At 46.2% G+C, this 23,079-nt stretch overlaps 1 protein-coding gene and 2 long non-coding RNA genes across 4 annotated transcripts in view; 2 read left to right on the forward strand and 1 right to left on the reverse strand.

Moving 5' to 3' along the window:
• The window catches only part of LOC118380669 (histone deacetylase 9-B-like), a 76,097-nt gene that overhangs the window by 3,662 nt on the left and 49,356 nt on the right, over positions 1-23,079 (reverse strand). The window contains exons 4-8 of the mRNA XM_052514406.1: positions 15,382-15,564; positions 13,457-13,572; positions 10,959-11,084; positions 7,998-8,184; positions 7,464-7,681 (exon numbers count right to left, since the gene is read on the reverse strand). Coding sequence (XP_052370366.1) covers positions 7,464-7,681; positions 7,998-8,184; positions 10,959-11,084; positions 13,457-13,572; positions 15,382-15,564 — 830 coding nt within the window. The remainder of the gene's footprint in view (positions 1-7,463; positions 7,682-7,997; positions 8,185-10,958; positions 11,085-13,456; positions 13,573-15,381; positions 15,565-23,079) is intronic.
• On the forward strand, positions 9,452-10,921 carry LOC127927705 (uncharacterized). 2 transcript variants are annotated; one of them, XR_008128698.1, is made up of 6 exons: positions 9,452-9,516; positions 9,548-9,917; positions 9,956-10,066; positions 10,118-10,302; positions 10,341-10,525; positions 10,564-10,921. It is a non-coding gene; the product is annotated as an uncharacterized LOC127927705 (long non-coding RNA). The 2 variants fall into 2 exon arrangements; XR_008128699.1 differs by having other exon boundaries at positions 9,956-10,029.
• On the forward strand, positions 18,592-19,513 carry LOC127927704 (uncharacterized). The gene is made up of 3 exons (XR_008128697.1): positions 18,592-18,740; positions 19,160-19,251; positions 19,375-19,513. It is a non-coding gene; the product is annotated as an uncharacterized LOC127927704 (long non-coding RNA).

Below are 23,079 nucleotides of genomic sequence, written 5' to 3' on the forward strand. Positions count from 1 at the left end.
GGTTTCATGTCTCAACATCTAGTCAAGCTTTATTTGTTAGACAACAGAAAGTGGAGCAATCACTTAAACACCTTACCCATTGACAGCTGGTAAGATAGCACAAACACTTTGGCGTAAGAACGTAGGCCTGGTATAAATATATCTCCGGCAGAGAATTAGCCTCTTTATCTTGGTATTAGTCAACACTTTTTATACCTCCCTCTAAAATCCTCTCTAAGCTCTTGTAAATGTCCATTAGTGATTAGTGGCCCCTATTGTTGGTGTAAAAACCTTACAAAATACCAACCTTGCAAAACAATCCTGCGCCATAGTGCTACTGTTATTCCTACCATTACTGGTGCTGCTACTGGTTCCAATACTGCTACTACTGCTGCTGCTGCTACTGTTACCACTACCGCTAATGCTAACGCTACTGCTGCTGTTACCACTACCACTAATGCTAACGCTACTGCTGCTGTTATCACTACCGCTAATGCTAAAGCTATTGCTGCTACTGTTAACACTACCACTAATGTTAACACTACTGCTACTGCTGCTGCTGCTACTGTTACCACTACCGCTTCTGCTACTACTGCTGTTGCTACTGCTACCACTACCAATACTGCTACTACTGCTGCTGCTGCTACTGTTACCACTACCGCTACTACTACTGCTGTTACCACTACCGCTAATGCTACTACTGCTACTGTTACCATTACCGCTACTACTGCTACTCTTACCACTACCGCTACTACTGCTACCACTACTACTGCTACTGTTACCACTACCGCTACCACTGCTACTGTTACCACTGTTACCACTACCGCTACTACTGCTGCTGTTACCACTACCGCTAATGCTACTACTGCTACTGTTACCATTACCGCTACTACTGCTACTCTTACCACTGCCGCTACCACTACCGCTACTACTGCTACCACTACTACTGCTACTGTTACCACTACTACTGCTACTGTTACAACTACTGCTACTGTTACTACTACCGCTACCACTGCTACTGTTACCACTACCACTCCTACTGCTGCTGCTGTTACCACTACCGCTACTACTGCTGCTGTTACCACTACCGTTAATGCTACAACTGCTACTGTTACCACTACCGCTACCACTACTACTGCTACTGTTACCACTACCGCTAACGCTACTACTGCTGCTGCTACTGCTACTGTTACCACTACCGCTACCACTACCGCTACTACTGCTACTGTTACCACTACTGCTTCTACTGCTGCTGCTACTGCTACCACTACTACTGCTACTGTTACCACTAGCGCTACCATTACCGCTAACGCTTCTGCTACTACTGCTGCTGCTACTGCTACCACTACCACTACCACTACTACTGCTACTGTTACCACTACCACTACCGCTACTACTGCTACCACTACCACTGCTACTGTTACCACTACTACTACTACTGTTACCACTACCGCTAATGCACTAACCACTACCACTACCACTACACTACTGCTACTGTTACCACTACCGCTACCACTACTACTGCTACTGTTACCACTGCTACCACTGTTACCACTACTACTGCTGCTGCTACCACTGCTACTGTTACCACTACCGCTACCACTACCACCGCTACTACTGTTACCACTACTGTTACTGCTACCACTACTGCTTCTACTGCTGCTGCTACTGCTACCACTACTACTGCTACTGTTACCACTACCACTGCTACCATTACCGCTACCGCTACCGCTACTACTGCTGCTGCTACTGCTACCACTACCACTACCGCTACTACTGCTACTGTTACCACTACCACTACCGCTACTACTGCTACCACTACCACTACCGCTACTACTGCTACTGTTACCACTACCACTACCGCTACTACTGCTACTGTTACCACTACCACTACCACTACTACTGCTACTGCTACCACTACCACTACCGCTACTACTGCTACTGTTACCACTACCACTACCGCTACTGCTACTACTGCTATTGCTACTGCTACCACTACCACTACTACTGCTACTGTTACCACTACCACTACCACTGTTACCACTACCATTACCGCTACTACAGCTACCACTACCACTACTACTGTTACCACTACCACTACCACCACTGTTACCACTACCATACTACTGCCACTGTTACCTACCACTACTACTGCTGTTACCACTACCCTACTACTACTGTTACCACTACCACTACTACTTGCCACTACCATTACTGCTACCACTACCACTACTACTGCTACTGTTACCACTACCACTACCACTGCCACTACTGCTACTGTTACCACTACCACTACCGCTACTACTACTGCTACTGCTACCACTACCACTACCACTACTACTACCACTACCACTACCACTACCACTGTTACCACTACCACTACCGCTACTACTGCTACTGCTACCACTACCACCACTACTGTTACCACTACTGCTACCACTACCACTACTACTGTTACCACCACCTACTACTGCTACTGCTACCACTACCTCTACTAGCTGCTACCACTACCACTACTACTGCACTGTTACCACTACACTACTACTGCCACTGTTACCGCTACCACTACCGCTACTACTGCTACCACTGCTGCTACTACCTACTGCTGCCACTACCACTACTACTGCTACCACTAGCGCTACCACTACCACTGCTGTTACCACTACTACTGCTAATGTTATACTACCACTACCGCTACTACTGCTACTGCTACCACTACCACTACCGCTACTACTGCTACCACTACCACTACCGCTACTACTGCTACTGTTACCACTACCACTACTACTGTTACCACTACCATTACCGCTACTACAGCTACCACTACCACTACTACTGTTACCACTACCACTACTGCTCCTACTGCTACCACTACCTCTACTACTGCTACTGTTACCACTACCACTACTACTGCCACTGTTACCATTACCACTACTACTGCCACTGTTACCATTACCGCTACTACTGCTACCACTACCACTACTACTGCTACTGTTACCACTACCACTACTACTGCCACTGTTACCACTACTACTGCCACTGTTACCATTACCGCTACTACTGCTACCACTACCTCTACTACTGCTACTGTTACCACTACCACTACTACTGCCACTGTTACCACTACCACTACTACTGCCACTGTTACCACTACCACTACTACTGCCACTGTTACCACTACCACTACTACTGCCACTGTTACCATTACCACTACTACTGCTACTGTTACCACTACCACTACTACTGCCACTGTTACCATTACCACTACTACTGCCACTGTTACCACTACCATTACCGCTACTACTGCTACCACTACCACTACTACTGCTACTGTTACCACTACCACTACTACTGCCACTGTTACCACTACCATTACCGCTACTACTGCTACCACTACCACTACTACTGCTACTGTTACCACTACCACTACTACTGCCACTGTTACCACTACTACTGCCACTGTTACCACTACTACTGCCACTGTTACCACTACTACTGCCACTGTTACCACTACCATTACCGCTACTACTGCTACCACTACCGCTATTACTGCTACTGTTACCACTACCATTACTGCTACTACTGCTACCACTACTACCGCTACTATTTCTGCTGCTACTGTTACCACTACCACAACCGCTACTATTGCAGCTGCTACTGTTACCATTACCGCTAATACTACTGCTACTACTGCTGCTGCTACTGCTACCACTACCGCTACTACTGTTACTGTTACTGTTACCACTATTGCTACCACTACTACCGCTACTATTGCTGCTGCTACTGTTACCACTACCACAACCGCTACTATTGCAGCTGCTACTGTTACCATTACCGCTAACGCTACTTCTACTACTGCTGTTGCTACTGCTACCACTACCGCTACTACTGCTACTGTTACCACTACTACTGCTACTGTTACCACTACCCCTACTACCACTACCACTACTACTGCTACTGTTACCACTACCGCTACTACTGCTACCACTACCGCTACTGCTACTACTGCTGTTGCTACTGCTACCACTACCACTACCGCTACTACTGCCTCTGTTACAACTACCACTACCGCTACTACTGCTAATGTTACCACTATCACTACCACTGTTGCCACTACCATTACCGCTACTACTGCTACTATTGCTGCTGCTACTGTTACCACTACCACTACTATGTTTGAGATCAATTGACACTCTTTACCATGGCACTTTGAGATTTATTTTAAACTGTTCAGAAATGTGGTGGGTACTCTCTTCGTTCGTTGGACTTTATCCTGCTAACTGTTCCAGTAATGACTTGGTGCTGCCTATCTTGAGCCCTTCCTGGTTAAATAAAGTTTAAATAAATAAAATAAACTCTTACCACTACCGCTTCTACTATCGCTACTACTGATACTGTTATCACTACCGCTACCACATACCGCTATTACTGCTACTGTTACCACTACCACTACTACTGCTACTAAATTAAATTAAATCAAAGTTTATTTGTCACGTGCGCCGAATACAACAGGTGTAGACATTACAGTGAAATGCTCACTTACAGGCTCTAACCAATAGTGCGGAGAGAATATTTTTTTAAACTATGTGTGTGTGTGTGTAGGTAAGTAAAGAAATAAAACAACAGTAAAAAGACATTTGAAAATAAGAGTAGCAAGGCTATATACAGACACCTGTTAGTCAGGCTTGTTGAGGTAGTATGTACATGTGGGTATCGTTAAAGTGACTATGCATATATTATGAACAGAGAGTAGCAGTAGCGTAAAAGAGGGGTTGGAGGGTGGTGGGTCACAATGCAGATAGCCCGGTTAGCCAATGTGCAGGAGCACTGGTTGAGAGAACAGTCTATGACTGGGGTGGCTGGGGTCTTTGACAATTTTCAGGGCCTTCCTCTGACACCGCCTGGTGTAGAGGTCCTGGATGGCAGGCAGCTTTGCCCCAGTAATGTCCTGGGCCGTAAACACTTCCCTCTGAAGTGCCTTGCGGTCGGAGGCCATGCAATTGCCATACCAGGCAGTGATGCAACCGGTCAGGATGCTCTCGATGTTGCAGCTTTAGAACCTTTTGAGGATCTCAGGATCAATGCCAAATCTTTTTAGTTTCCTGAGGGGAATAGGCGTTGTCGTGCCCTCTTCACGACTGTCTTGGTGTGTTTGGACCAATCTAGTTTGTTGTTGATGTGGACACCAAGGAATTTGAAGCTCTTAACCTGCTCCACTACAGCCCCGTCGATGAGAATGGGGACGTGCTCGGTGCACCTTTTCCTGTAGTCCACAATCATCCCCATAGTCTTGGTTACGTTGAGGGATAGGTTGTTATTCTGGTGCCACCCGGCCAGGTCTCTGACCTCCTCCCTATAGGCTGTCTTGTCGGTGATCAGGCCTCCCACTGTTGTGTCATCAGCAAACTTAATGATGGTGTTGGAGTCGTGCCTGGCCATGCAGTCGTGGGTGAACAGGGAGTACAGGAGGGGACTGAGCACGCACCCCTGGGGAGCTCCAGTGTTGAGGATCAGTGTGGTAGATGTGTTGCTACCTACCCTCACCACCTAGGGGTGGCTCGTCAGGAAGTCCAGGATCCAGTTGCAGAGGGTGGTGTTTAGTCCCAGGATCCTTAGCTTAGTGATGAGCTTTGAGGATACTATGGTGTTGAACGCTGAGCTGTAGTCAATGAATAGCATTCTCACATAGGTATTCTTTTTGTCCAGTTGGGAAATGGCAGTGTGAAGTGCAATAGAGATTGCATCATCTGTGTATCTTTTTGGGCAGTATGCAAATTAGGGTAGGTCCAGCCTTTCAAAGCACTTCATGGCTACGGATGTGAGTGCCACAGGTCTGCTGTTGCTACTGCTACCACTACCACTACCGCTACTACTGCTACTGTTACCACTACCGCTAATGCTACTACTGCTGTTGCTACTGCTACCACTACTACCGCTACTATTGTTGCTGCTACTGTTACCACTACCTCTACTATTGCTGCTGCTACAGCTACTGTTACCACTACTGCTACTGCTACCCTTTGCTACTACAGTACAACTCCTATTGCTACTGCTACTTCTACTCCTGCTGCTGCTACCTCTACTGCTACTACTACTACTGTTACTGCTACTGCTGTAAATGAATTGGGCCAATGGCTAAGATCCTTCTAAATAAACACAGAGCTCATCTCTGATTAGTAGACATTTATAACCTCCTCTTAGTGAGAGAGGTGCTTTGGTCTAAAGGATCTACTGTTATTGACCTGAGTGCTCACATCAGGGGTGATAGGGTAGCTAGGGTTATTTGTTTAGATAACCATCCAATACCCCTTCCTCCCGTCAATCAAATGCACCTTCAAGCTGAAGGAATGCTTGTGCATAGCAAAACCTATTTTGAGTCACTGCATAATTTTTTTTGTATATTGATTAATAAGAGGGACAAGAATCAGAACTAAGGAAGTGTTTTAAACAGTCCTTCATTGGGAAGTTTGACTGGGGAGACTTAAACTGTGTAGTTAGGGGACTTTTGAGGCCCTTCCCTGTTAGTTTTAAGTGAGAGTTGCGCGTATTGTTGCTCTCAGATTCCCATGGCTGTTTGAGGGCTTGTGCATTGGGACAGATCAGTGTGAGAGCAACACAATGCTGCCTTTCACTGTGTCTCTCTGGCTGTGTCTCTGTATGTCCGCCACCTCAACCACTCACTTCCCGTGGCTGAATAATTGCACTCTGCCAATGGCACGGTCACCACAGCCTGCTCACAGAAACACAAATATTGCCACAGAGGAACAAAAGCGTGCATTCTGGGGCCATTTGAACTGGGCTGAATTGAATTTCACAGGGTTTGCATGCGAATGCCACTGATGCCTTAAGCTATGATAACAGAATTAGTGCTATGGGAAGCATTTCTTCCCCTATTTGAAGTCAGACTCAACTTGTTTACTTAGCAGAAATAGCACAGGGAGGCTGAGCCGGGTGGAAGGGCTCTGTAAACACAAAGCAGCTACCACAGAAAGTTTGATAAGACTAAATATAGCCTCAGAATTTGTGTGTATAAACTGCTGAAATTAAAATCCCCACTGGGCACACACTTGGTGATTTTAATGTATAGGTTGCGTGTATTATTTACAGGCGATATGGGGTCCAGTTACTCTCCGGGGATTTTAGTGTACAGCAAAAGTACAGTAAAGGTCAGTTAGCTGATTGATGTGGATCAGTTTAGTTTTCTACATCATAATGAATGGACAGGGGGACCTGATCCTAGATACACACTCCTACTCTGCTGCTGGTACTGTTTCTTACCTTATTGATGTGGATCAGTTTAGTTTTCTACATCATAATGAATGGACAGGGGGACCTGATCCTAGATACGCACTCCTACTCTGCTGCTGGTACTGTTTCTTACCTTATTGATGTGGATCAGTTTAGTTTTCTACATCATAATGAATGGACAGGGGGACCTGATCCTAGATACACACTACTACTCTGCTGCTGGTACTGTTTCTTACCTTATTGATGTGGATCTGCTGCTGGTATTGTTTCTGCTTCTCCAAGAAGTGCTGGTGTTGCTGCTGGATGACCAGCTGAGCCAGGGTGCTCTGGGGCAGAGGGGCTGACTGGGTCCGGTTCAGGGGCCGGTGCTTCGGTAGCTTGGGTCTGCTGTTGGAGGAGGGCCTGTCCTTCATGGCCAGAGGGGAGTGGGGGTGGGTGGGCATGGAGCCTTGACCTGGAGGGGCAAGACGGAGGCACTAAGATTCAACGTTCTAAATCTACATTCATTCCAACTCATTTAATTCATGATCTTCATGACCACTTCTTCAACTAATTATAAGCAATATTTAATCATTCAATATCTCTCCCATTCAAAGTGGTGTAATTCTATTGCCCAGTAACCTGGTCAGATTGTAGTCTTGGACTGAAAAGTTCCACTGTGATTTTCCATTGAGTATGCTTTTTAGTCCAGGACTAAGCTTAATCAATGTCTGGGAAACGGGCCCTACATCTGGGTTTAAGTCTGTCTCAGTGTAAGGATAAGGACTCACCAGAGGAGGAGAGGATCTTCTGTCGTCTTATCTGGTCCTTCTGAAGGAGGTGTTGGAGCAGGGCCTGATGGCTGGGGGACACCTTGGTCTCCATGGAGGTCACCGTGGGCATGGGCACAGGCCCCAGGAGCTGCCCTGGTAGACCATGCCTGACCTCCCCAGTCTTCTCCTTCAGCCCGATGGCAGCCTGAGAGAACACAGAGACACACAGGGCAGGGGCTTAGAAATGCAACTGAGGACTAAAGTTCTCACAATATAATGGTGCTTCTATATATTCTATTAAGTTTTCATTCCCAAAAAACTGAGAAGAGTTGTCATTTTGTGCAGTCAGTTTTTTTTCTGCATTATTTGCCAGAAACACTTGGTATAATTTTGTTTTCGACAATCACCTCTTCAAATGGTTACACTCTTTCTATCCAGCTGATGTACCAGACAGGTCTCAATGTAAGGAATGTGTCAGGGAGCTAAAAGTGATGTATCATTTGGCCCTTATCTGGACTGGAGCTAGCTGTACTTACTTGACCGGGCAAAGGGCCGCTGGGACGTTTTAAAAAGCTGTGATTAATGAGGTCATATAGAGAGAGATAAGAGGAGGCCTGACAACAGACTCTTAACAACATCTAACATCTAAGTGGAATAAAATAATCTGGGGTTAAAGGTCGTTGCCCTGCTGCCGTATGTATAATCCTGACAGCCACTGATGCTGAAGTCTTTCAACAGCCAGACAAGGAAGAGAACATCTCTCAAACTACACTTCCCTTTGTTTTCAGTGAAAACCTGACTTTGTTATCTAAGAATCTATTGTTGGCTAAAACCTTTTTTGAACCACCTGGCTATGCATTACAAAAGTGGTTCAATTAAAAGCATTACATAATGTTGTTCTACAAATTAAAGACTAGTTGATAGCTATCTATGTAACAAATTAAAGACTAGTTGATAGCTATCTATGTAACAAATTAAAGACTAGTTGATAGCTATCTATGTAACAAATTAAAGACTAGTTGATAGCTATCTATGTAACAAATTAAAGACTAGTTGATAGCTATCTATGTAACAAATTAAAGACTAGTTGATAGCTATCTATGTAACAAATTAAAGACTAGTTGATAGCTATCTATGTAACAAATTAAAGACTAGTTGATAGCTATCTATGTAACAAATTAAAGACTAGTTGATAGCTATCTATGTAACAAATTAAAGACTAGTTGATAGCTATCTATGTAAAAATTAAAGACTAGTTGATAGCTATCTATGTAACAAATTAAATACTAGTTAATGGCTGTCTATGTAACAAGGTTAAAGACTAGCCAGCTAGCTAGCCAGCTCAGGTCATGGTGGCTGGTAACTAAATTCAAAGACAGGTCAGTACTAGCTAGCCAGGATAGCTGGTCTATGTAACAAATTAAGGACTAGTTGGTGGCTATCTATGTAACAAATTAAGGATCAGGTTGGTGGCTGGTTGTACTAGCTAGCCAGGATCAGGTCATGGTGGCTGGTTGTACTAGCTAGCCAGGATCAGGTCATGGTGGCTGGAAACTAGCTAGCCTCAGGTCATGGTGGCTGGTTGTACTAGCTAGCCAGGATCAGGTCATGGTGGCTGGTTGTACTAGCTAGCCAGGATCAGGTCATGGTGGCTGGTTGTACTAGCTAGCCAGGATCAGGTCATGGTGGCTGGTTGTACTAGCTAGCCAGGATCAGGTCATGGTGGCTGGTTGTACTAGCTAGCCAGGATCAGGTCATGGTGGCTGGTTGTACTAGCTAGCCAGGATCAGGTCATGGTGGCTGGTTGTACTAGCTAGCCAGGATCAGGTCATGGTGGCTGGTTGTACTAGCTAGCCAGGATCAGGTCATGGTGGCTGGTTGTACTAGCTAGCCAGGATCAGGTCATGGTGGCTGGTTGTACTAGCTAGCCAGGATCAGGTCAAGGGTGGCTGGTTGTACTAGCTAGCCAGGATCAGGTCATGGTGGCTGGTTGTACTAGCTAGCCAGGATCAGGTCATGGTGGCTGGTTGTACTAGCTAGCCAGGATCAGGTCATGGTGGCTGGTTGTACTAGCTAGCCAGGATCAGGTCATGGTGGCTGGTTGTACTAGCTAGCCAGATCCAGTTGTACTAGCTCAGGTCATGGTGGCTGGTTGTACTAGCTAGCCAGGATCAGGTCATGGTGGCTGGTTGTACTAGCTAGCCAGGATCAGGTCATGGTGGCTGGTTGTACTAGCTAGCCAGGATCAGGTCATGGTGGCTGGTTGTACTAGCTAGCCAGGATCAGGTCATGGTGGCTGGTTGTACTAGCTAGCCAGGATCAGGTCAAGGGTGGCTGGTTGTACTAGCTAGCCAGGATCAGGTCATGGTGGCTGGTTGTACTAGCTAGCCAGGATCAGGTCATGGTGGCTGGTTGTACTAGCTAGCCAGGATCAGGTCATGGTGGCTGGTTGTACTAGCTAGCCAGGATCAGGTCATGGTGGCTGGTTGTACTAGCTAGCCAGGATCAGGTCATGGTGGCTGGTTGTACTAGCTAGCCAGGATCAGGTCAAGGGTGGCTGGTTGTACTGGCTAGCCAGGATCAGGTCATGGTGGCTGGTTGTACTAGCTAGCCAGGATCAGGTCATGGTGGCTGGTTGTACTAGCTAACCAGGATCAGGTCAAGGGTGGCTGGTTGTACTAGCTAGCCAGGATCAGGTCATGGTGGCTGGTTGTACTGGCTAACCAGGATGAGGTCATGGTGGCTGGTTGTGTTGGCTAACCAGGATGAGTCATGGTGGCTGGTTGTACTAGCTAGCCAGGATCAGGTCATGGTGGCTGGTTGTACTAGCTAACCAGGATCAGGTCAAGGGTGGCTGGTTGTACTAGCTAGCCAGGATCAGGTCATGGTGGCTGGTTGTACTGGCTAACCAGGATGAGGTCATGGTGGCTGGTTGTGTTGGCTGACCAGGATCAGGTCATGGTGGCTGGTGGTACTCACACTGATCTGGGAGGAGGTGGCGGAGAGGCCCAGGGTGATGTTGGGTAAGGAGGGAGATGTGTATAAGCTCAGAAGGTTGGACATGGAGCCCTCTGGACGAAATAACCTAGGCTGTGATGGCCAGCGCTGAAATGACAGGAAAGAGAGGGAGGGAGAGATAGAGAGATAGATAGAGAGAGAGATTTAGAAAATCGGAACTATGGGACATATAAAAGAGCAACAAGAGCACAGGGAGCCGGACGATGTTCCGGCTCCCTGCAGTATAGCAGAAAGATATGCGCTATTACTGACGGATGATCAAAATGAGTGCCACTTAAAAGTGTGTCATCAAATTGTAGGATATTGTGAAGACAACATGATCAGGTATCGTTTAGCATCACCCCCCCCCACACACACACACCCATCCACCAGAAATCTACCCTTCTCTTCAAAAGATCTCTGTACCCCGTCCCTGGTCTTCCCATCCTCCAGCCCCAGGCCTCACCCTCCTCAGGCTACTCTCTCTACCAGAGAACATCAGTGTAGCTGGGGCATGCTTCCTGTACCCAGCAGGGCCAGCAGAGCAGCCTAGCAGCATGTGGTTCTGGAAGGCCGTGTTTATCCTTCCAACCCCCTCTAGTATTCAGTGACCTGAACAGGGATATCCGGCCTGTATTCCACCCCAGGGACCCGTTCCCTCTGAAAAAGGATACCTAATGTAACGGTGCACAAACACGACTTGCTTTTGCAACAGGCATGAGGCCTTCGGTTAGCCCCGCCAGTTAGCCCCCACTAACAGTCCTGCCACAGTACGTTTCATGAGAGAACAAGTCTTAGCTTTGGGCTGATACAATAGCAATCCTGTGTGTTTATGTTGTTAGCATGTGGGTGGGTGTCTTTGGCTACCAGCGCCTGGGATATCAATTAAGCTCCACGGTTCCCCCCCTCCTACCCCTCTCCAACCCAATGGCAGGCCTGTTACTCCCCTCTCAATGTCACTGAGGTCCCTGAAAGAGTAAACATCGCTGGTTAAAGAAAACACAGCTGCTCTGTTAAAGATGGTTCAGAGATGTATCATATCTGCCACCCGCTAGAACGCAGTGTTTTGTGAGGCTGGGGTCCTAGGAGAGCTCCTGCCCCCGGCTAGTTACTGAGTCATGAATCTATTGGGGAAGGCCTCAGAAGGAAGGGAACAACTCACAGGGCTGTGGTCAGACAGTTCAGTGACAGATATACTATGACATGCCAACAGAAGGCTTAGCTTGGATTCTTTTAGACTGCTTTTGGAATATTTTTGTTGTTGTTGAATATTTGGATTCTATTTTAGCGTAGAGTAGCTAAGTAACTTGCACCATACGTGTTGAGCAAGGAATACATTCAAGAGGTATGAAAATTGTGAATTGAGATACTGGATGAGGCATTTTTAACCACAAAACCATTAGGGAAACACACAGGGATCCAAGATGCTTTCTGCCCTGAGAATTTATAGAGATTGAATTGCAACAAAAATGTTGCTGCCAATATTGCCTCACCATAAGAGTTCATGCCATGGATATGCAAACACTTTGCATTTCACCCTTTATGAAAAATAAGACATGAGAAGAAAAAGGAAAATAAATAGTAAGTAAAAAGAAAGAAGTAAAGCAGGTTTGTATTACGTATGTCGACATTATGGGAGAGCTGTGTCTCTTTACCCTCAGTGTGGGGAGTCATTTCTACTGGACTGTAACAGACTGAACGCTTAGAGACAGACGGCAGGGACAACCGGCTGTTTTCATAGCTGCACACACACACACACACACACACACACACACACACACACAGACACACACACAGACACAGACACAGACACACACACACAGACACAGACACAGACACAGACACACACACACACACACACACACACACACACACACACACACACAGGCACACACACACACACACACACACACACACACACACACACACACACACACACACACACACACACACACACACACACACACACACACACACACACACACACACACACACACACACACACACACACACACACACACACACACACACACACACACACACACACACACACACACACACACACACACACAGACACACACACACACACACACACACACACACACACACACACACACACACACACACACACACACACACACACACACACACACACACACACACATACACACTCACACACACACACACACAGGCAGGCAGACAGACAGACAGGCAGGCAGGCAGACACCCCGTGTGAGACATGACTTAAGAAGTTAGATTTTCACGATTCAGATTATTTATCTTGAATCCACTTGAATCACTTAAAAGTCACCGTAGTGTGTAGAGGATAAATACGAGCGGTCTGGCTACTGTTCTTTAGCTTTTGCTTTGGTTGCTCCTTGGGGTTTAGGCCGGGTCACTGTGAAGCACTTTGTGACAACTGCTGATGTAAAAAGGGCTTTATAAAATACAATGGATTGATTGATGGTCTGGGTTCGTACCTCGGTTTTTGTGGTGGTGGGGAGAGAGGAGGGTCCGTTCTCAGCTCCCAGGGCGCTGGAGGCTCCGATGGGAGAGCTGGGTCCTGAGCCTGGGGCACTGTTAGTTACTGTAGAGTCTGTGAAGAGGACAGAGATAATGTTAGTGACTATAGAGTCTGTGAAGAGGACAGAGATAATGTTAGTTACTGTAGAGTATGTGAAGAGGACAGAGATACTGTTAGTGACTGTAGAGTCTGTGAAGAGGACAGAGATAATGTTAGTAACTATAGAGTCTGTGAAGAGTACAGAGATAATGTTAGTGACTATAGAGTCTGTGAAGAGGACAGAGATAATGTTAGTTACTGTAGAGTATGTGAAGAGGACAGAGATACTGTTGGTGACTGTAGAGTCTGTGAAGAGGACAGAGATAATGTTAGTGACTATAGAGTCTGTGAAGAGTACAGAGATACTGTTAGTGACTGTATAGTCTGTGAAGAGTACAGAGATAATGTTAGTGACTGTAGAGTCTGTGAAGAGGACAGAGATAATGTTAGTGACTATAGAGTCTGTGAAGAGGACAGAGATACTGTTAGTGACTGTAGAGGACTTTGAGATTTGTTAGTGACTGTAGAGTTTAGGCAGAGATAATGTGTAGAGTCTGTGAAGAGTACAGAGACGAGATAATGTTAGTGACACTGTGAAGTACAGAGATACTTTAGTGACTGTAGACTGTACAGAGATAATGAGTGTAGAAAAGGACAGAGCTGTTATGAAAATACAGAGATAATGTGACTGTGATTGATGTTGGTCTGTAGAGTCTGTGAAGAGGACAGAGATACTGTTAGTGACTGTAGAGTCTGTGAAGGTACAGAGATTTTAGTGACTGTAGAGTCTGTGAAGGTACAGAGATAATGTTAGTGACTATAGAGTCTGTGAAGAGGACAGAGATACTGTTAGTGACTGTAGAGCTACCCAGATAATGGCGCTGAAGAGGCAGAGATACCGTTAGTGGTAGAGTCTGAAGAGGACCTGTTAGTGACCTGGGGTACAGAGATAATGTTAGTGACTGTAGAGTCTGTGAAGAGGACAGAGATAATGTTAGTGACTATAGAGTCTGTGAAGAGGACAGAGATAATGTTAGTGACTGTAGAGTCTGTGAAGAGGACAGAGATACTGTTAGTGACTGTAGAGTCTGTGAAGAGGACAGAGATAATGTTAGTGACTATAGAGTCTGTGAAGAGTCTGTGAAGACAGAGATAATGTTAGTGACTATGACTATAGAGATCTGTTAGTGACTGTAGAGAGGAACAGAGATAATGTTAGTGACTGTAGAGTCTGTGAAGAGGACAGAGATAATGTTAGTGACTGTAAGAGTGTTAGTGGCTGTAGAGTTGGGAAGGGACAGAGATATGTTAGTGTTAGTCTGTGACAGAGATAATGTTAGTGACTGTAGAGTCTGTGAAGAGTACAGAGATAATGTTAGTGACTGTAGAGTCTGTGAAGAGGACAGAGATAATGTTAGTGACTGTAGAGTCTGTGAAGAGGACAGAGATAATGTTAGTGGCTGTAGAGTCTGTGAAGGGGACAGAGATAATGTTAGTGGCTGTAGAGTCTGTGAAGAGGACAGAGATAATGTTAGTGGCTGTAGAGTTTGTGAAGAGGACAGAGATAATGTTAGTGGCTGTAGAGTTGTAAAGGGGACAGAGATAGAGATTGTTATTGGTTATAGAGAGGACATAAATAGAGATTGTTATTGGTTATAGAGAGGACATAAATAGAGATTGTTATTGGTTATAGAGAGGACATAAATAGACATAAAGGAGTGACAGGGAAACAAGCTCCTAACACCATAATGTGTCCTTTGGCTGCACCATCACAGCTCTCTCTGTCAATACAGAGTTATTCCACAGCAGATCTGCTACAATATGTGTCAACAACAATCATACCCATCATTTCTAGGGCCCTCTTCTTGTAGGGGGTCATGACGTTGCTGTCTTTCCTCTTCAGCAGTGGACTACTCCTCCTCTCTGCTACCTTCTGCTTCAGTCTAGACTTCACCTTTAGGTTGGGCTCTGAGGCTGGAGGAGGACAGAGAGAGGAGGGAGAGAGGGGATGGTTTAGTAAGACTCAGGCTAGAGGAGGACAGAGAGAGGGAGAGGGGGACAGAGGGAGAGAGAGAGAGAGAGAGAGAGAGAGACAAAGGAGGGAGAGGGGATGGTTTAGTAAGACTCAGGCTAGAGGAGGACAGAGAGAGAGAGGGAGAGGGGGAGAGAGGGAGAGAGAGAAGGGGAGAGGGAGAGAGAGGGGGAGAGAGGGGAGAGGAGAGAGAGAGAGAGAGAGAGAGAGAGAGAGAGAGAGAGAGAGAGAGAGAGAGAGAGAGAGAGAGAGAGAGAGAGAGAGAGAGAAAGGGGGGGTGTGGTTTCTTAAGACTGAGGCTGGAGGAGGAGGGAGAGGGAGTGGTTTCGTAAGACGAGGCTGGAGGGGGAGAGAGAGACTATGGTTCAGCATAGTTCATACTCCATGTACTAGATCTATTTATATGCCCGAGGTGGTTGATGTTGGTGGCCACTGTCACTAACAGAAGACAGCCACCAATCAGCTTGAGTTCCTTCAAATAAATGTTTACCAGTGGGAGGTACTGTAGCTCACGCCTGACAGGATTCCAAAGATGGTTTTGATATATTGTAGACCTGACCAGGACAGAATGACACATACCCTCCATATCTTTAAACACAATCCTAAAAATTAGGAACAACTCAGCAAGATCAGAATAGTGGTCCTGTCAAAGTTTGAATACATTTAAACCTGTAAGAAGAAGTATAGACACAGTTCTGGTGGTTTCTCTTCAACCAAATGACACCATTTCATTTCAGAGAGAAGATTCTGAGCTGTTTGAGGAGATGCAATGAGTCAAGATTGGGCCCATTTCCACCTCATCTGGTCTAAATTAGGTTGAGCAACATACAGGGTCTCTCTAAGTGAAGTGGTCGCTACCTGCTGCCCTGGTGACCACAGCCTGATACAGTAGCAGCAGTTAAACTAACACAAACGCATGGCAGATGTTTCAGATACGTTCCTCACACCATCCCCACATTCCTAATGCAAAGCAGAGGTACCACCCCAAAAACACACACACACACACACACACACACACACACACAGATATACACACACACAGGATACACACCACACCCACACACACACACACACACACACATACAGATATACACACACACAGATATACACACACACAGATACACACACACACACACACACACACACACACACACACACACACACACACACACACACACACACACACACACACACACACACACACACACACACACACACACACACACACACACACACACACACACACACACACACACACTCCCATGTCACTGGACAAACACGTCCCAGGCTAAATGAATCCAGAGCCACTTTTAGATGAAGTCCTAATGGACAGCCTCTGTTTGACAGGAATATGAAGAAAGTCAAGTAGTGACAGAGAGAAGTTGAGAGAGTGACTACTGGACTGCTACCAAGGAGTAGGAAACATGGGCAAATAACATGGAACCAAGACAAATAATCAGCTCCTACTATTTATTTATTTGATTTATTTCACCTTTATTTAACCAGGAAGGCTAGTTGAGAACAAGTTCTCATTTACAACTGCGACCTGGCCAAGATAAAGCATAGCAGTGTGAACAGACAACAACACAGAGTTACACATAAACAAACGTACAGTCAATAACACAAAAGAAAAGAAAAATAGAAAAATGTATGTACAGTGTTTGGAAATGTAGAAGAGTGGGGAGGTAAGGCAATAAATAGGCTCGAGAGGAGAAAATAATTAACTTAGCATTAATACTGGAGTGATAGATGAGCAGATGATGATGTGCAAGTAGAGATACTAGGATGCAAAAGAGCAAGAGGGTAAGTAATAATATGGGGATGAGGTAATCGGGGTGCTATTTACAGATTGGCTGTGTAAAGGTACAGTGATTGGTAAACTGCTCTGACAGCTGATGCTTAAAGTTAGAGAGGGAGATACAAGACTCCAGCTTCAGAGATTTTTGCAATTCGTTCCAGTCATTGGCTGCAGAGAACTGGAAGGAAAGGCGGACAAAGGAAGTGTTGGCTTTGTGGATGACCAGTGAGATATGGAGCGTGGGCTATGGTGGGTGTTGCTATGGTGACCAGTGAGCTGAGATAAGGAGGGGCTTTACCTAGCAAAGACTTATAGATGACCTGGAGCCAGTGGGTTTGGCGACGGAAATGTAGTGAGGGCCAGCCAACGAGAGCATACAGGTAGCAGTGGTTGGTAGTATATGGTGCTTTGGTGACAAAACGGATGCCACTGTGATAGACTACATCCAGTTTGCTGAGTAGAGTGTCGGAGGCTATTTTGGAAATTACATCGCCAAAGTCAAGGATCGGTAGGATAGTCAGTTTCACAAGGGTATGTTTGGCGGCATGAGTGGAGGAGGCTTTGTTACAAAATAGGAAGCCGATTCTAGATTTAATTTTGGATTGGAGTTTATCTATTGGGAAAAAAACTTTAATATTTCAGTCAAATATCTATCTAGCATCACACAGTACAGACTGCCACTGAGTGTGTTGATATAAAGAAAGGTTGTGGTTGTGTCTGAGTGTTGCTGAGGCGTGGCGGTGATGATGAGGATGATCCTGTCAAGCCCTGAGGAGGAGTCAGTCAGTAGGCCAGCTCAGCCTAGCTCAACTCACCCCAAATGACACCCTATTTCCTATTTAGTGCACTACTTTTGACCAGAGCCCTAATAAGGAATACTGAGGGGCTATTTGGGACGCAACCCATTGCCCAGCCAAGGCCCAGGCTCTGAGACCCCCCCCTCTCTCTCTCCCTACAGCCCTGGAATCCCCTCCACTCACACTTTAACACTACTGACATCCAGATCAACACAGAGGTCAACCTACTAGTGCTGTAGGAGGAGGATCCATGTCAACACAGAGGTCAACCTACTAGTGCTGTAGTAGGAGGATCCAGATCAACACAGAGGTCAACCTACTAGTGCTATAGGAGGAGGATCCAGGTCAACACAGAGGTCAACCTACTAGTGCTGTAGGAGGAGGATCCAGATCAACACAGAGGTCAACCTACTAGTGCTATAGGAGGAGGATCCAGGTCAACACAGAGGTCAACCTACTAGTGCTGTAGGAGGAGGATCCAGGTCAACACAGAGGTCAACCTACTAGTGCTGTAGGAGGAGGATCCAGGTCAACACAGAGGTCAACCTACTAGTGCTGTAGGAGGAGGATCCAGGTCAACACAGAGGTCAACCTACTAGTGCAGGTCAACACAGAGGTCAACCTACTAATGCTGTAGGAGGAGGATCCAGTCAACACAGAGGTCAACCTACTAGTGCTATAGGAGGAGGATCCAGGTCAACACAGAGGTCAACCTACTAGTGCTGTAGGAGGAGGAGTCAACACAGAGGACCTACCAGGTCAACACAGAGGTCAACCTACTAGTGCTGTAGGAGGAGGATCCAGGTCAACACAGAGGTCAACCTACTAGTGCTGTAGGAGAGGATCCAGGAGTGCTCCAGGTCAACACAGAGGTCAACCTACTAGTGCTGTAGGAGGAGGATCCAGGTCAACACAGAGGTCAACCTACTAGTGCTGTAGGAGGATCCAGGAACACAGAGGTCAACCTACTACTGCTGTAGGAGGAGGATCCAGGTCAACACAGAGGTCAACCTACTAGTGCTGTAGGAGGAGGATCCAGGTCAACACAGAGGTCAACCTACTAGTGCTGTAGGAGGAGGATCCAGGTCAACACAGAGGTCACCTACTAGTGCAGAGGTCCAGGTCAACCTCAACCTACTAGTGCTGTAGGAGGAGGATCCAGGTCAACACAGAGGTCAACCTACTAGTGCTATAGGAGGAGGATCCAGGTCAACACAGAGGTCAACCTACTAGTGCTGTAGGAGGAGGATCCAGGTCAACACAGAGGTCAACCTACTAGTGCTGTAGGAGGAGGATCCAGGTCAACACAGAGGTCAACCTACTAGTGCTGTAGGAGGAGGATCCAGGTCAACACAGAGGTCAACCTACTAGTGCTGTAGGAGGAGGATCCAGGTCAATACAGAGGTCAACCTACTAGTGCTGTAGGAGGAGGATGGAGCACAAAGTTACATAAACGGCCATCTCAGTATTATACAATAACTAAACACCATGTTGTTTCAATTATTTATCCTTTCCTTGAGATCAATTATTGAGAAGGGTTGTTTTTGTGATGCGACCATACGACGTGATGTTGCACAAGGGAGACGAGGGGACATGAGAACACGAGGGGGGGGAGGGGTTAGGGGGGTGTTGACAGGGCCAGATGTTTCTATTTTGAGAGTCCTGTCAAATACAGCAGCACCAGCTTCTCTCTTTCCCTGTCTATCAGCCATCCGTCCTGTGAGTGAGGGGTACTGAAAGAGAGGAAGAGCGAGAGAGAGGGAGAGAAAGCGCTGCAGGGAGTCTTCATGAATCCTCTTCATGGCCCGCTGCCCTGATTGCTTTCTATTTTTAGCACTGCTCCGTTCGCTGCCACCAAGCGCTCCGTCGCCACGGGAACGCCAGACAGCGGCGAAGTGGGAAACTGACAGACTTTGTCACCGTGTTTGTGTTCCAAATAGCACCCTATTCCCTATATAGTGCACTACTCTTTTTAAGGCAAAGGGTACCATTTAGGACGCATGTCATTAGTCTCTGTGGAAAAACCAGTGGTAGCGTTACCTGCCTACGACGCAACAGGAAGGGAAGCTGGCAGCAGACATCTCTAACTAACACAGCTCTCACGTTGATACAAACACCTGGGCCACTTCATTGGTTAACTGGCAAAGTGCCAAGAACACATCACCCAACTAAAACAGGTAGCAATATGAATGGGCCACGATGTGTTTAACATGTCCATACAACAACCAGGTTATTACATTAGAAATTCCTGGGTTGGAGGTTGGTGGAGGCTGAATGTGTGATGCCTGTCTCCACTCCATCTCAATGTTAACTCTGCCTGTCTCCACTCCATCTCAATGTTAACTCTGCCTGTCTCCACTCCATCTCAATGTTAACTCTGCCTGTCTCCACTCCATCTCAATGTTAACTCTGCCTGTCTCCACTCCATCTCAATGTTAACTCTGCCTGTCTCCACTCCATCTCAATGTTAACTCTGCCTGTCTCCACTACATCTCAATGTTAACTCTGCCTGTCTCCACTACATCTCAATGTTAACTCTGCTATCAGTGTGATGCCTGTCTCCTCTCCATCTCAATGTTAACTCTGCCTGTCTCCACTACATCTCAATGTTAACTCTGCCTGTCTCCACTCCATCTCAATGTTAACTCTGCCTGTCTCCACTCCATCTCAATGTTAACTCTGCCTGTCTCCACTCCATCTCAATGTTAACTCTGCCTGTCTCCACTCCATCTCAATGTTAACTCTGCCTGTCTCCACTCCATCTCAATGTTAACTCTGCCTGTCTCCACTCCATCTCAATGTTAACTCTGCCTGTCTCCACTCCATCTCAATGTTAACTCTGCCTGTCTCCACTCCATCTCAATGTTAACTCTGCCTGTCTCCACTCCATCTCAATGTTAACTCTGCCTGTCTCCACTACATCTCAATGTTAACTCTGCCTGTCTCCACTCCATCTCAATGTTAACTCTGCCTGTCTCCACTACATCTCAATGTTAACTCTGCCTGTCTCCACTACATCTCAATGTTAACTCTGCCTGTCTCCACTACATCTCAATGTTAACTCTGCCTGTCTCCACTACATCTCAATGTTAACTCTGCCTGTCTCCACTACATCTCAATGTTAACTCTGCCTGTCTCTCACTGCCATCTCAATACATCTCAATGTTAACTCTGCCTGTCTCCACTACATCTCAATGTTAACTCTGCCTGTCTCCACTACATCTCAATGTTAACTCTGCCTGTCTCCACTACATCTCAATGTTAACTCTGCCTGTCTCCACTACATCTCAATGTTAACTCTGCCTGTCTCCACTACATCTCAATGTTAACTCTGCCTGTCTCCACTCCATCTCAATGTTAACTCTGCCTGTCTCCACTACATCTCAATGTTAACTCTGCCTGTCTCCACTCCATCTCAATGTTAACTCTGCCTGTCTCCACTCCATCTCAATGTTAACTCTGCCTGTCTCCACTACATCTCAATGTTAACTCTGCCTGTCTCCACTACATCTCAATGTTAACTCTGCCTGTCTCCACTACATCTCAATGTTAACTCTGCCTGTCTCCACTACATCTCAATGTTAACTCTGCCTGTCTCCACTACATCTCAATGTTAACTCTGCCTGTCTCCACTACATCTCAATGTTAACTCTGCCTGTCTCCACTACATCTCAATGTTAACTCTGCCTGTCTCCACTACATCTCAATGTTAACTCTGCCTGTCTCCACTACATCTCAATGTTAACTCTGCCTGTCTCCACTCCATCTCAATGTTAACTCTGCCTGTCTCCACCACATCTCAATGTTAACTCTGCCTGTCTCCACTCCATCTCAATGTTAACTCTGCCTGTCTCCACTACATCTCAATGTTAACTCTGCCTGTCTCCACTCCATCTCAATGTTAACTCTGCCTGTCTCCACTACATCTCAATGTTAACTCTGCCTGTCTCCACTACATCTCAATGTTAACTCTGCCTGTCTCCACTACATCTCAATGTTAACTCTGCCTGTCTCCACTCCATCTCAATGTTAACTCTGCTGTCAGTGTGATGCCTGTCTCCACTCCATCTCAATGTTAACTCTGCTGTCAGTGTGATGCCTGTCTCCACTACATCTCAATGTTAACTCTGCCTGTCTCCACTACATCTCAATGTTAACTCTGCCTGTCTCCACCACATCTCAATGTTAACTCTGCTATCAGTGTGATGCCTGTCTCCACCACATCTCAATGTTAACTCTGCCTGTCTCCACCACATCTCAATGTTAACTCTGCTGTCAGTGTGATGCCTGTCTCCACTACATCTCAATGTTAACTCTGCTGTCAGTGTGATGCCTGTCTCCACTACATCTCAATGTTAACTCTGCTATCAGTGTGATGCCTGTCTCCACCACATCTCAATGTTAACTCTGCCTGTCTCCACCACATCTCAATGTTAACTCTGCCTGTCTCCACTACATCTCAATGTTAACTCTGCTATCAGTGTGATGCCTGTCTCCACCACATCTCAATGTTAACTCTGCTATCAGTGTGATGCCTGTCTCCACCACATCTCAATGTTAACTCTGCTGTCAGTGTGATGCCTGTCTCCACTACATCTCAATGTTAACTCTGCTATCAATGTGATGCCTGTCTCCACTACATCTCAATGTTAACTCTGCTATCAGTGTGATGCCTGTCTCCACCACATCTCAATGTTAACTCTGCTGTCAGTGTGATGCCTGTCTCCACTACATCTCAATGTTAACTCTGCTGTCAGTGTGATGCCTGTCTCCACTACATCTCAATGTTAAGGCCTGGCTATCAATGGATGCCTGTCTCCACTACAACTCAATGTTAACTCTGCTATCAGTGTGATGCTGCTATGTAGGGATGTCTCCAAACATCTCAATGTTAACTATCTGCTATCTCTACA

This window comes from Oncorhynchus keta, unplaced genomic scaffold (genome assembly GCF_023373465.1).
Source record: "Oncorhynchus keta strain PuntledgeMale-10-30-2019 unplaced genomic scaffold, Oket_V2 Un_scaffold_17472_pilon_pilon, whole genome shotgun sequence".
NCBI lineage: Eukaryota > Metazoa > Chordata > Actinopteri > Salmoniformes > Salmonidae > Oncorhynchus > Oncorhynchus keta.